The 15,149-nt window shown below is 38.1% G+C and overlaps 2 protein-coding genes across 2 annotated transcripts in view; one reads left to right on the forward strand and one right to left on the reverse strand.

The window, feature by feature from the left end:
• Positions 1-15,149, reverse strand: part of LOC140871616 (lipid droplet phospholipase 1-like) — a 102,558-nt gene that overhangs the window by 31,330 nt on the left and 56,079 nt on the right. The gene's annotated exons all lie outside the window — the stretch shown is intronic.
• LOC140871491 (uncharacterized) lies at positions 210-816 on the forward strand. Its single transcript, XM_073274022.1, has 2 exons — positions 210-462; positions 635-816. Exons 1-2 carry the CDS (start codon positions 210-212, stop codon positions 814-816), a joined length of 435 nt encoding a protein of 144 aa, XP_073130123.1.

Here is a 15,149-nt window from a genome sequence, read left to right on the forward strand (position 1 = left end):
AGATCACACAAGGATTTATTCCAAGAAAAAATACATAATTCAAATCCAACATATATAAATCCTCGAGATTTGGCACCCTAACATTAGAAAGAAAGATTCAAAATCATCCCAAATCCTTAGCCTTTTTAGTAGATCGACTTCTTTTTATATTTATTTATTTATCAAATTTTTTTTATCATATATACATAAAACTCGATCGAGCACAAAGCATGTACAGATCGGCTAGCACGAATCGGTTTTCGGACGATCACTTTAGTTACCATTCATCGTCCCCTTCGTCGAAGGTGTCGGCGGCTCTAAGGGCACTGTCGTTGGAGGAGAACGAGCTTCCGGTGTACGAGCCGCTGTCGGAGACGGCCAAGAAGGAAAGATTTCGCGCTAAATTTTCGGAAAATGCAGTTCATGTCATACCCCTTGTTCTGCTCGTTTGTGCTTTGATTCTTTGGGTTTTCTCAAATTCCGGTAAATATTTCATATTTTAATTTTACTCATCGCTTTCCCTTAGTACTATATAATATGTCATGGAATGAAATGTTGTGTATGTTACAGGATATTGAACATCGGTTGAGATAACGTTATGAATGTCACCATCTGAGATGTATATATGTTTATAATTTGGTTTGCATTAAAGCAGAGATTGATTCGAGAGGGAGTTCGATAGCAGCAAAGATCGAGGGTATGACGATCGAAGGGGACGTGGACACTGATGGAACAGGACATTTACCAGCTGAGTTGGTGGGAGATCTGGATTTAACTAAATCAGGAGATATTGTCAATAATAATCTTGCTAAAACCCTTCATTTCAGGAAAAAATAAATCTTCATTTATTAGGGTTAATTTCAAAACATTCAATGTCTTAAATATATCCATCCATATGATTTAGATTTTCTCGTTTTATACCCATTTGGTAACTTTGTTTCACTTACGTTGTGGATTTTCTTTCTTTCTTTTTTTGAAAATTTAAGGGATTTTGTTTCATTTTAGTTGTACTTCGTATCTTAGATAATAATAATAATAATAATAATAATAATATATAATAATATTAATAATAACTACAACAATAATAATAATTAGCATAATCCCTTATTATTAATTGATCTATTAAAAAATACTACTTTTATGCAATACTTTTCATTTTATATATATATATATATATATATATATATATATATAGATTCAACTAGTCTAAAAAATATGGATATATCCGTGTGAATTTAGAGCCGTCAATTTGGGCTAGGTCCGCCGGGTCGGCTCGTTCCGCCATAATATTTAAGTGAGTTGGGTTGAAATTTTTTCAATCCAACAAAAGGTGGGCATAGATGGCCAACCCGTCTAGGCCCGTGATACGCGCGGGTTGGCTGGCGTGCCTGAAGAATTAATATTTTATTTTTATTTTTATTGTGATATATATGTTTTTTAATAAAAGTTGTGAATTTTTTTTGTATTAATTATTTTATATAAAATTTATGGTAGCGCTTGATCGTGTCACGCCCAAATTACCCGACTCAATCAGATAATCACTAAAAAAAATGTAGTAGTGTGAGTAGGGATCGTTCCCACGAGGAAAAGTAAATTTAATGCGTTCTAAATAAATAAAAAGGGGTTTTGAAGTTTGGACTAACTACTAAAAAATTTAAGCAATTAAATAAATATTCAAATTATCACTATCATGCAAGATTGAAAATTAAACTGGAGAAATCAATAAGAGACGATACTTGGTATCAGTCGACTACACCCTTGATATTCATTCATTCAATCATCGATTTCCTAAAACTAATTAATCCTATTAAATATTCATCATTGAAAATCAAATTCCTGTTTCACCTTAATTTTAGTAAATTAGAAAACAACATTCTAAATTAACCATTACCAATAAATTAACCCAGATAACATCAATATAGATTTAAATCCACGATAGCATTCAAACTAGTAAAACTGACGAACCTAGACAACACAAACATCAGCGGATGTATTTAGCCCAGTCAATAATTGATCCTACAATTTAATAAATTCAACAGCAGAAAATATCAAACGTAGTTGCTTCGCAAATTAGATTATTCAAACAATTACGGATTTGAATTCTAATTTAGCTATAGCTTGCAAAACAAAATCCTAAGATGGTCAATCCTAAAATCTCGCATACAAACATGAAATAAACCAGATCAAATATTGATACTTAACAAGGATTAAACATTACAAATCGAATCTCATGAATAAAATATATCAAGGTTTCGTCTCCCTCAACCAAGTATTAAAACTTAGCCACAACGATTCATGAAAATTCAAGAATAATTAAAAGAAAAGAAGAAAACTTGAGAGAAAATTGAAGAACAAAACCTAGCCTCCAAGAGAGAGTCTCAAAATCTGATAATAATCTCCACAAAAATGGAATTAAGAGTCTAATAAAGCCTAGAGGCTAAAATAACAAAGTTTCCAAAAATATGAAATTCTTTCCAGATCGCGACCCCGCTCGATCGGTAAACATTGGCCGATCGAGCGACCAAAATATCCCAAGGCTACTGACTTCAAAACATGTGCGCCGCTCGATCGGTAAGCTTCTGCAGATCGAGCGGCCAAAATATCCGAGCATACTGTCTTCATCATAAAGCACCCGCTCGATCGGTAAATTCCTGCAGATCGAGCGGCAAAACATTCTTCAAAAATTCCAGCATTTCTATGACTCCAAAGTTCCTTCCAAATCTCCGCAAAGATGCACAACCTAACCACAAAACCGAGAAACCAATCATGCAAACACGGAAAATGCAATATGAACAAAATGCAACAATAAAACATGTAAACAAATGCAAAACGACAACAAAATGACACTAACAAATGCAATAAAAACATAACTATCAAACTCCCCCACACTTAACCCTTACTCGCCCTCAAGTAAGTCATGCAAAATAAAATGAAAGAAAACAAACACATAAGTAAGGAGAATTATGCAATAATATAGCCTCAGAGAAAACCACTTATATTTAAAACAAGTTCATAGCTACTCTCAATCATCAATGATACACCTTCAGTCGAATGCGAACGTGTGTGTGTGTCATGTTACCCCAGCTACATGCAACTTCAAAAGACAAAGTTTCAAGAGTGTTCGCTGACCTATAACAATTCAGTATAAGCCTCACCATCAAGAACTCTCCTCCCAACAATCTTTCAACACAACACAACTGCCTTGAGAATAATTACGCACCGTCGGATTTTGCACCCAACATTTTTAAAAAGTCCCAATAATTACCCGCAGACTTAGCTATAACTAGATAAATTCGTATTTCAATCCCCTCGTCTATAGCCCGGATGGAACTACAATCCGATTAGGTCCGCAAACTTAGCTATGAAATAGTGAATAGAATTTCATTCACATCTCACGCCCGGATGGAATTGTTATATTATTTTGTCTAAAGAATAACCCCATGTAATCCGCATACTTAGCCACAAACAAGATGAATAGGATTTCAAACATCTCGCTCGCAACCCGGATGGAGTTAATTGGTTTTCAAAAAATTTGTTTCTCTTTTTCATAAAACAAAAAATTTTAAGGTGCGCCCAAGAAACTGTATGCCATATCAAAAAAAAATCAAGATTCAAGCACTATCAAATTCCACAAACACCTATTATTGTGCAATGGTCCAACAACCATCCACAAAATCTAATACATCACTACACTTCACTGGTTAAACATGTGTGCTTAAAAATATTCAACAATCAACCTACGGTTTCTCATATCCCATCAAGAGTAATTTTTTTCAAAAAAATCATAATTTTTCAACTATCTCATCATAGACAGATAACTCATACTCAACTTATGCATTTTGACAACATAAACCACAACAACAACAATACGATGCATAACAACACAAGAAACATGCAATACAAACAAAGGAAACAAAATGCATAAAAAAAATGCATACAATGCAACCCCCCCCCCCCCCCCCCCCACCCACACACACACACACACACACACACACTCACACTCAACCTATGCATTGTCCTCAATGCATTACAAGACAAAATATGAACAAACAACTAAACAGAATGAGATGCAAAAATTAAAAACGGAACTCCCCTGGTTTAACAGTCGGCGGCGTTTTCCTCTTCAGCCTCCGGAGGAAGGACAGGAGCGGCATACTGGAACGGGAAAGGCGGCGGATATGGCAGAGCAGCCGGAACGACATTTGGATCAAGACCAAAGTGCAATGTGAGATTTCTCAATAAAGCATCCACAGCTTGCGAATTATGAGCCGCCACCATATTATATGCCTCTTGATGATAGGCGTAGGCAGTGAGCTCACAGATGGCATCGGCTTGAGAGCGAAGAGGAGGTGGAGGTGGCCTTGGCGGGGCTGGTGGTTGTTGAAAGTGGCCGTCCCTCATAAAATGCTTAACACGATACGCCCTCTTGGCTTCGATAAAAGCGGCGTCGAGTGGTCGCTTAGGCTGCAACCACTCTTCATCATTACAAATGACAACTCCGGCGCGTATGCATAGAAAAGAGATGATCATGGGAAAGTAGAGGCCCATTGCGACATTATGGATCGACCGATGGATCTCGCTATGAAGGACGCGCCCCACATTAATTGGCCATCCCATATCAAGCGCGTATAGGAGAAGAGCGCGCTCAAGATTGACCTCGCTAGAATGTAAAATCGGCATCAGATGCCGAGTCACAAAAGCATACCAAGAGGCCGGAAGCACACGTAAAAAACGCTCCTTGAAATTCACTACGGAAACGGGGTCAATCCACACAGTTCCAGGGTAAGCCAGTTGGTCAAGCAACTCATCCAAATCCGGGTCTATTTTCAGGCTTTGATAGAAAGAATCATCCACCTCCGGAATTTCAAATAAAGCATTCAACTCATGGGGTAAAAAAGAAATCAGTTTCCCCCTAACAACTGCCTTGCTATCCGTCCCCCGCATTAGCATAAAATTCGCGAACAATCGGTACTACGGCGGGGGGAGGTTGCTCGCAGAATTTTGTCCAACCCCGCTCTTGAATCATCCCAAAAATTTCACTATCGCCCAATTCTAACTCAAAGCCGCGTTCAAGAATGGGGGAACGATTTACCTTGGCGGTGATGTAACGATCACGAGCGGCGTCATTGACAAAGAGCCCGGTGAATTCGGCATAAGAGCGATCGGCGGCTCGAGAAGATGACTCGCTTTGAACGCGGGTTCATTTAGGTCCCATGGAAAAGTAAGAAGATGATGCAAATAGTAAAGAAGCAATTCGTCGAACACCTGACGTGTGACAAAATCCCGATAGATCCTTGAAGAAACGTGAGATACACCGGCGAAGAACAAAGTCCGGTAGAGGTGCCTGAGAGTATGGATGGCCTGAGAAAGGTAATCTGCGACGAGGAGAAATTTCGTGCGAGGCTGACTGGCGGCGTGAGCAATTTTCCGAAGGGAGAGGAGGCCGGAAAAAATTATCTGAGATGATCATGCCCGGAGAGTCGTGGTGTTGTCTCCGAGAAATTCCCTGCGGATTAAGATAAAGAACAATGAATCAAACGAGAGAAATTGGTAGAAAGGGTTTTGGGGATTTAGGGATTTGGTACGAAAGAGGGGTGAGATGGGATAGAATGAAAGGGGGGAGAAGGGAAATCTGCGTTTAATTTAGTGTAAAAAGTCTGTCGCTCGATCGGCAAGATGTTGCTGATCGAGCGACAACAAAAAGCCCAACTCACTGCCCGAACAAAAGCGCTCTCGCTCGATCGGTAAGATGTTGCCGATCGAGCGAGCCAAAAAAAATTAATATTTTTGGATTTTTCAAAAATTCGGAAAAAATAAGAAAAAAACTGGGAAATAAAATTAAAATTAAGGGAAAAGAAACGAAAAACCACTGGGTTGCCTCCCCGTCAGCGCTAAATTTTCAGTCAGTCTATAGCTCGACTGCACGCCACGAGTTAGTCAACATGTGGCGGAGCATCAAGATTGATATCATGCTCGCTTTCTCCGACATGTTCTTGGACTCCTTCATAATAGTGTTTAAGCCGGTGGCCATTCACCTTGAATGTTTTGGATGTGTCCAAGCTTTGAATTTCGACTGCACCATGAGAAAAGATATTAGTTACAACAAACGGTCCATTCCAACGCGAACGTAACTTACCTGGAAACAACCGAAGTCGGGAATGATAGAGCAAAACTTTCTGACCGACTTTGAAGTGTCATCTAGAGATCATCTTGTCGTGGAAGGCCTTTGTTTTGTCCTTGTAAATATTGGAGCTGGCGTAGGCATCATTGCGGATCTCTTCCAATTCTTGCAACTGCAGCTTTCGATGCTCGCCACTCTCATCCATCTGCATGTTAAAGTTTTTTATAGCCCAATAGGCTCTATGCTCCAATTCCACCAACAGATGACAAGATTTTCCAAAAATTAGACGATATGGATACATTTCAATCGGTGTCTTGAATGCGGTCCTATACGCCCACAAGGCATCATCCAAACGCAAGCTTCAATCCTTTCTAGTAGGATTCACGGTCTTTTCAAGGATAGATTTGATCTCTCTGTTCGAAACCTCAGCTTGACCGTTGGATTGTGGATGATATGCAATGAAGATTTTGTGCGTCACATGGTACTTTTTAAGCAAACTCGCCACAGTTCGGTTGCAGAAGTGTGTACCTCTATCACTGATGAGGGCTCTCGGAATTCCAAATCTAGAGAAAAGGTTATGCTTGATAAACTCTGCAACAACTTGAGAATCGTCAGTACGGGTGGCCTTTACTTCCACCCATTTCGAGACATAGTCCACAACAAGTAATATATAGATAAACCCATATGAACTTGGAAAAGGTCCCATGAAGTCGATGCCCCAAATATCAAAGATCTCACAAACTAGAATAGGTGTTGGGGCATCTCCTTTCGTTGGGAGATGTTACCTGTCTTTTGGCATTGAGCGCACGACTTACAGAACAGGTATGCATCTCGAAATAAGGAAGGCCAGAAAAATCCGCTGTCCAACACCTTCCTTGATGTCTTTTTCGCTCCGAAGTGGCCACCGCATGCATAAGAATGACAAAATGTGAGGATAGGGATTACTTCGCTCGCGGGTACACATCGTCGTATGACTTGATCAGCGCAGTGTTTTCACAAGTATGGATCATCCCACACATAATACTTCGCATCGCTCCTCACCTTGTCCTTTTGCGCCTTTGAAAATTCAGAGGGAAACTCATTAGTAACTAAATAATTCACAATGTTTGCGTACTAGGGTAATTCGGCGCTTGCTGAAAATAATTGCTCATCAGGAAATTCTTCTCGCAAATTCAGCTCCTCATCAACATGAACTAGGCGACTCAAGTGGTCAGCGACTTGATTCTCGGTCCCTCTTTTGTCTTTGATTTCTACATAAAATTCGCTCATAAGTAGTATCCATCGGATCAGTCTTGGCTTTGCCTCATTCTTCGCCATCAGAAAACGAAGAGCTGCATGATCAGAGTAAACAATAACTTTAGTACCAAGTAAATAAGAGCGAAATTTTTGTAATGCAAAGACCACAGCTAAAAGCTCCTTTTCAGTGGTGGAGTAGTTTCGTTGGGCATCGTTCAGGATACGCGAAGCGTAGTATATAGCATGTGATGCTTTCCCAACTTTTTGTCCTAAAACAGCGCCAACTACATAGTCACTGGCATCACACATGATCTCGAATGGCTTGCTCCAATCCGGTGGCTAGATTATTGGTGCAGATGTCAAGGAATCTTTGAGTTGATCAAAAGATGTTTTGCATGGTGCATCAAACTCAAACAGAACATCGTTTTGCAACAGCTTGCACATGGGGGATGCTATCTTGGCGAAGTCCTGAATGTATCTCCTGTAGAAACCTGCATGGCCAAGAAAAGAACGCACTTCCCGCACACATGTGGGATAAGGGAGAGACTGAATGATATCGATTTTAGCCTTATCTACCTCTATCCCCTTAGATGAAATGACATGACCCAATACAACACCTTGCCTAACCATAAAATGACATTTTTCAGAATTTAAAACCAAGTTGGTTTCGACATACCTTTTAAGGACAAGTGCAAGGTTAGACAGACAATTTTCGAATGAATCACCATAGACAGTAAAATCATCCATGAAAACTTCTAAGATATGTTCAATGAAGTCCGAAAAAATACTAACCATACACCGTTGGAAAGTGTCCGGTGCATTGCAAAGTCCAAAGGGCATCCGTCGATACGCAAAGGTGCCAAACAGGCATACGAATGTCGTCTTTTCTTGATCCTCTGGCGCAATCGCAATCAAAAAATAACCAGAATACCCATCAAGAAAACAATAATAAGGATGGCATGCTAAACGTTCAATCATTTGATCAATAAATGGCAAAGGAAAGTGATCCTTTCGGGTTCCCGCATTTAACTTCCTATAATCTATACAAACCCTCCACCCGTTTTGAATGCGGGTGGGAACCAATTCATCATCCTTGTTTTTCACCACAGTTATCCCGGTTTTCTTGGGTACCACTTGTACTGGGCTGACCCACTGACTGTCGGAAATTGGGTAGATGACTCCAACTTCAAGTAGTTTCAAAATTTCAGCCTTGACCATCTCCATCATCGGTAGATTCAACTTCCTCTGCGGTTGACGTGAGGGATTTTCTTCATCCTCCATCAAAATTCGGTGCATGCATGTGGACGGGCTAATTCCCTTGATGTCTGCTATAGTCCACCCAATAGCGGTCTTGTGCTCTTGTAGTACCTTGACTAGTTGTTCCTCTTGGTCGGCTTCCAAACTATTGGAGATTATGATTGGTAATGTTTCTCCTTCACCAAGGAAAACATAATTAAGATGGGTTAGAAGTGTCTTTAGTTCGACCACTGGTGCCTGCAAAACAGATGGAAGACGCCTAGTGTTAGAGATTGGTAAAGATATGTAAGAGACATTACCTGACTGAGGTAGCTTAGGCGAACTATTCAGAATTTCCTCAATCTCCTTCACTTCCTCGCTGAATCCAATTCCATCATTCTGCTGAATGGGTGCAATAATAGCCACCTCTAGATCATCTTTTCTTGCATGCTCACAATAATCTTGTGCCAAGTAATCCACAATATCAACAGAAAACACACAATCATCACTATCAGGAAATTTCATAGCATCATAAATATTAAATTTCACAACCTCGCCATCAAATTCCATAGTAAGTGTGCCACTGTGAACATCAATTTTAGTCATGGACGTTTTCAAGAATGGTCTGCCTAACAAAATAGGACTATTATGATCACCGTTTTCCATGTCTAGCACATAAAAATCTGCAGGAAACACTAATTCATTTACTTGCACTAACACATCCTCCACTACTCCCCTAGGGTATGCATTAGACCTATCCGCTAACTGAATAACAATTCCAGTTTTGTTCATTGGACCAAGTTTCAAGGATGCATAGATAGAATATGGCATAACATTGATTGATGCTCCGAGATCCAACATGGCCTTCTCAAGTCTAACATTCCCTATAGTGCATGGGATAGAAAACATACCTGGATCCTTGCATTTTGCGGGCAATTTTCGTTGGATCACAACAGATACGTTCTCACCAAGTTCCACTTTTTTACAACCCTTCAGTGTCTGCTTCCTCTTTGCTGTGCACAATTTCTTCAAAAACTTTGCGTATCGAGATACCTGCTTAATGGCATCTAACAACGGAATATTCACCTCACATCTACGAAAAGTTTCATAAAGATCCTTTATCCCTTCATTTTTTCTAGATTCCTTAAGTGCTAAGGGAAAAGGGGCCACATGCTTATATTTAGAAAGGGGAGGAAACTTACCTCTTGGCGCTTCTTCCATAGATGCTTCTCCATCAGTCGCCTTTGGTTCTTCTTGTGGCTTCTCCTTGGTTGAAACCTCCATTTCTTTTTCCTTGATCTTCAACTCCTTTCCATTCCTTAAAGTAATTGCACTTGCATTTTCTCTTGGGTTCGGAATTGTCTGAGATGGTAAAGCATTAGAGTGTTGTGCTTCCAGCTTATTGATGGCGGTGGCGAGCTGTCCCATCTGGGTATTCAAGTTTTGAATATTTGTTCTGGTTTCCTGTTGAAAAGCTACAGTATTAGTAGCGAGATCTTTAACGATATTTTCAAGAAACTCACCTGGATTTGGAATTTGAGGACGCTGCTGCTGTTGAGGATACGACGACCTATAAGTTTGATTGTGCGGTGGTGCTCGAGTCCCCGATTGATATGCTTGAGGGTTTCCATATCTCAGATTCGGATGATCCTTCCAACCAGGATTGTATGTGTTGGAATAAGGATCATATTTCCGCTGTGGTGGTCCAGGAAATCCTCCAGTAGCATTGACCTGTTCAATCGAATCTTCTTGAAGTGTGGGACACATATCAGTAGCGTGTCCCACTGCAGCACAAATTCCACATGCCTTTGCAGTCTGTCCATTCCCTACAGCCATATGACGCACAAGAGACGTCAATTCAATTAATTGTTGCTCAAGGGAAGAGACATTTACCTCGTTGTTCTTCTTTTGCACATGCTCATTTCTGATTGTGCCAAATTGTTGAGAATTTGTAGTCATATTCTCTATCAGATTCCTCGCTTGTACCGGAGTTTTATCTACAAAAACTCCTCCACTGGCTACATCTAGCATACTCCTGTCATGAGGTAACAAACCTTCATAGCAAAATTGTATTAATTGATTTTCACTTATCTGGTGTTGCGGACAGCTAGCACAAAGCTTCTTGAACCGCTCCCAGTATTCATGCAGTGATTCCCCGGAGTATTGCTTGATTCCATAGATTTCTTTCCGAATGTTTGCAGGTCTAGAGGCTAGAAAGTATTTTTCCAGGAAAGTTCTTTTCATCTCTATCCAAGTCGTGATAGACCCAGAGGGAAAGTAGTATAGCCAATCCTTAGCAGCACTCTTCAAAGAGAAAGGAAAAGCTCTCAGCTGAATCTGCTCATCTGTCACTCCATGGGGTTTCATACTCGTGCAAACCACGTGAAATTCCATCAAGTGTTTATTTGGATCCTCACCTGCAAGACCATGAAAGGAAGGTAGTAAGTGAATTAATCCAGACTTAAGCTCAAAAGTTGCATTATTTTCTAATGTAGGAAAAGTAATGCATAAAAGTTGTTGATTGGGGTCAGGAGTGCCCAATTGTCTTAGACTCAGGTTAGCATTGGCAGCCATCTCTTCTTCTGGAAAAGCAGCTCGAGCAGCGGCTTCTTGTTGTTGCCTTCGGAGTTCTCTCCTTTGTCTATGCAAAGTTCTTTCAATCTCCGGATCGTAGAGAAAGTCTTCTTCAGCAAAATCACCTGAAAGCATGAACTAGAGAGAACTAGAAACAAATAAAAGAGAAGAGAGTGAGATTAAACAAAATAAAACAAAAAAAAAACACAAAAAATTAACACCGTTCCCCGGTAACAACTCCAAAATTTGGTAGCGCTTGATCGTGTCACGCCCAAATTACCCGACTCAATCAGATAATCACTAAAAAAAATGTAGTAGTGTGAGTAGGGATCGTTCCCACGAGAAAAGGTAAATTTAATGCGTTCTAAATAAATAAAAAGGGGTTTTGAAGTTTGGACTAACTACTAAGAAATTTAAGCAATTAAATATTCAAATTATCACTATCATGCAAGATTGAAAATTAAACTGGAGAAATCAATAAGAGACGAGACTTGGTATCAGTCGACTATACCCTTGATATTCATTCATTCAATCATCGATTCCCTAAAACTAATTAATCCTATTAAATATTCATTATTGAAAATCAAATTCCTGTTTCACCTTAATTTTAGTTAATTAGAAAACAACATTTTAAATTAACCCTTACCAATAAATTAACCCAGAAACCAGCAATCTAGATTTAAATCACCAGCGGTTGTATTTAGCCTAGTCAATAATTGATCCTACAATTTAATAAATTCAACAACAAAAAATATCAAACGTAGTTTCTTCGCAAATTAGATTATTCAAACAATTACGGATTTAAATTCTAATTTAGCTATAGCTTGCAAAACAAAATCCTAAGATGACCAATCCTAAAATCTCGCATACAAACATGAAATAAACCAGATCAAATATTGATACTTAACAAGGATTAAACATTACAAATCGAATCTCATGAATAAAATATATCAAAGTTTCGTCTCCCTTAACCAAGTATTAAAACTTAGCCACAACGATTCATGAAAATTCAAGAATAATAAAAGAAGAAAACTTGAGAGAAAATTGAAGAACAAAACCTAGCCTCCAAGAGAGAGTCTCAAAAAATCTGATAATAATCTCCTCAAAAACGGAATTAAGAGTCTAATAAAGCCTAGAGGCTAAAATAACAAAGTTTCCAAAAATATAAAATTCTTTCCGGATCGCGACGCCCGCTCGATCGGTAAACATTGGCCGATCGAGCGGCCAAAATATCCCAAGGCTACTGACTTCAAAACATGCGCGCCGCTCGATCGGTAAGCTTCTGCAGATCGAGCGGCCAAAATATCCGAGCCTACTGTCTTCATCATAAAGCACCTGCTCGATCGGTAAATTTCTGCAGATCGAGCGGCCAAACATTCTTCAGAAATTCCAGCATTTCTATGACTCCAAAGTTCCTTCCAAATCTCCGCAAAGATGCACAACCTAACCAGTAACCACAAAACCGAGAAATCAATCATGCAAACACGGAAAATGCAATATGAACAAAAGGCAATAATAAAACATGTAAACAAATGCAAAACGACAACAAAATGATACTAACAAATGCAATAAAAACATAACTATCAATTTATACATATGAAATCAATAATTAAAATTTTTATTAATATGTTTCTATTAATATTTATTTATGAAATGATATTTATAATTAATTATAATAATTTTTATTAATTTTTATTTGTAATAAGTCAACTCGCAGGCTGGCCCGCCTAACCCACAACCCACCTTGGGTTGGGTTGGATTGAGGATTTTCAGCACGCCAGGATGGTGGGTCGGCCCGTCCTTGATGGGTTTTTGATGGGTCGGCCCGTCCCATCATGAGTTGGCTCATCTGATAACTCTACATGTGATCATCTTACAAAAAATATACACATACTAGTTATATACACATGCATCCAATAACAACGACAATAGATTCTTACGTAATAAAATAAAATAAAATTATTCCGGTAAAACATTTGAAAAAGATAAACTTTTCTTTGTGTATGCGCAGTTGAGTCCCTTTTCCCGAAAATATCTTCTATATTAATTAAGTCGACGAAGCAACAATTACAGTCCAAGGAGGGAACTGAAATCAGTAATTCATAAATGTCATCAATTGGTCAAAAATTGTGACAGCTAGCTGCTCATTTTTCAACTTTGGTTTCCATATTTTTCAAAGTTCTTTCCTGGTACCTTTTTCCTTGAAGTACTTTATTTAGCACAATACATAATTTTTTGGTGACAGCTATATATGTGATTTTATAAAAATTAGTGAAGATCAAATTTTCTATAATAAAATTCAACATTAAATCGTGTGGTTCGCATAAATACGCGAATAATAAACATATCACGTACAGTGCAAATGAATGTAAAGAATTTAAATAGTTAACTAATGTATATACATAATACATTATTCGTCAACGTAGATTAAAAAAAAGCATAGAATAGGAACGAATTACAATTAAACTTCGGGCTAATTGTATCCACACTCCTGTGAAAAGTCTAAAAGGTAGTATAGGGCTAATTGCATTCACATCCCCTGTGAAAAGTCTAAAAGACATAAAACCCCCTAAGAAATATTAATAGGCTAATGCATCCCTCAGTTTTTTAAAATGTAGCACATTTCACCCCTATGTTATACAAACTCGGGCACATTTATACCCTCTCATAGGGGTTTTTATGCTAATTTTTTTAAAACATAGGGTCTAACATGCTATTAATTTTACACAGGGTGTTTTATGCCTTTTAGACTTTTCACAGGGGGTATGAATGCAATTAGCCCAAAAGGCATAAAACACTTTGTGTAAAATTAATAGCATGTTAGACCATATGTTTAAAAAAATTAGCATAAAACCCCTATGAGAGGGTATAAATGTGCCCGAGTTTGTATAACATAGGGGTGAAATGTGCTACATTTCAAAAAATTGAGGGATGTATTGGCCTATTAATATTTCTTAGGGAGTTTTATGATTTTTAGATTTTTCACAGGGAAAATTAAGGGATAGTAGAATATAATTATTGTTGGACCCCGGACACATTCTTGCATCCATCGAAAAAAGTACATGCTTATTTCATGCATTATATGATGTTGTATTATAGGAGTAAAAATAATATCAACAAACAATTGTAATTTTGATAAATCGAATTCAAGAGATTTTACGTCAATGTTATGTCGTTTGAAAGATAAATTAATTGTAATCCATAAAAATAGTTTCCGAATAAAAGAGGTGGCATATATAACTTGTTAGATTACATGAAACAATACATAAACCCAAATTTAATTAGTAGAGAAAACTAAGCAATATAATTTTTTTTGAAAATGGGCCAAGGAATATGTAATAAACGTGGGATTTGAATCTTTCATAGTTGAATATATATATATATATATATATATATATATATATATATATAATCCCTACCAACCCTTCAAATTTTATCTTAACTCCCTAACCACAATTGTCTTTATTTCAACTCCCTAGTGGTCTCCATTATTGAATTAAATATTATTTAGCAACTAATCCTTTGTACGTGGCATTGTTAACCTATCGAACCAGTCCCGGCCATGCAAGACTATCAGTTACGCAAGGTTTTCAGCCGATATACTCCGAATTAGGGTCCAACATGCTTCCGTAAGATGAAATAAATTTAAATACCTCTTTGACCAAAATGTCGCCGGGTCATACCTGCCGAGTTTTACGAAGTGCTCCTCACACTCCAACCATGCAGTCGCAACAGATGATTTCTGCACAAGCTCCTTCAACGACACCCAGCACAGCCTTAGTTCGTTTTCTACCTTAAGGCTTATGGTATATAAATTTAATTATAAAATATGAGCATGAAAGAACAAGAGGCTTTAAAAAAATTATTCAGACATGATATTATTACATAAATCAACTCCTTTGAAGAGGAGAAGACAACTTGTTTAGCTACTCATAGTAGCCTTGTTCTTGTAATACATAAAGAAAACTTAATACAATAGAGAGAGAAATATTACAACAATTTA

This window comes from Henckelia pumila, unplaced genomic scaffold (genome assembly GCF_033568475.1).
Source record: "Henckelia pumila isolate YLH828 unplaced genomic scaffold, ASM3356847v2 CTG_461:::fragment_3, whole genome shotgun sequence".
In the NCBI taxonomy this organism is placed as follows: Eukaryota; Viridiplantae; Streptophyta; class Magnoliopsida; order Lamiales; family Gesneriaceae; genus Henckelia; species Henckelia pumila.

Coding starts and splice junctions, on each gene's coding strand:
- LOC140871491 (XM_073274022.1), top strand. CDS start 210: ATGTACAGATCGGCTAGCACGAATCGGTTTTCGGACGATCACTTTAGT. Junction 463..634: donor TTGGGTTTTCTCAAATTCCG/GTAAATATTTCA, acceptor GCATTAAAGCAG/AGATTGATTCGAGAGGGAGT.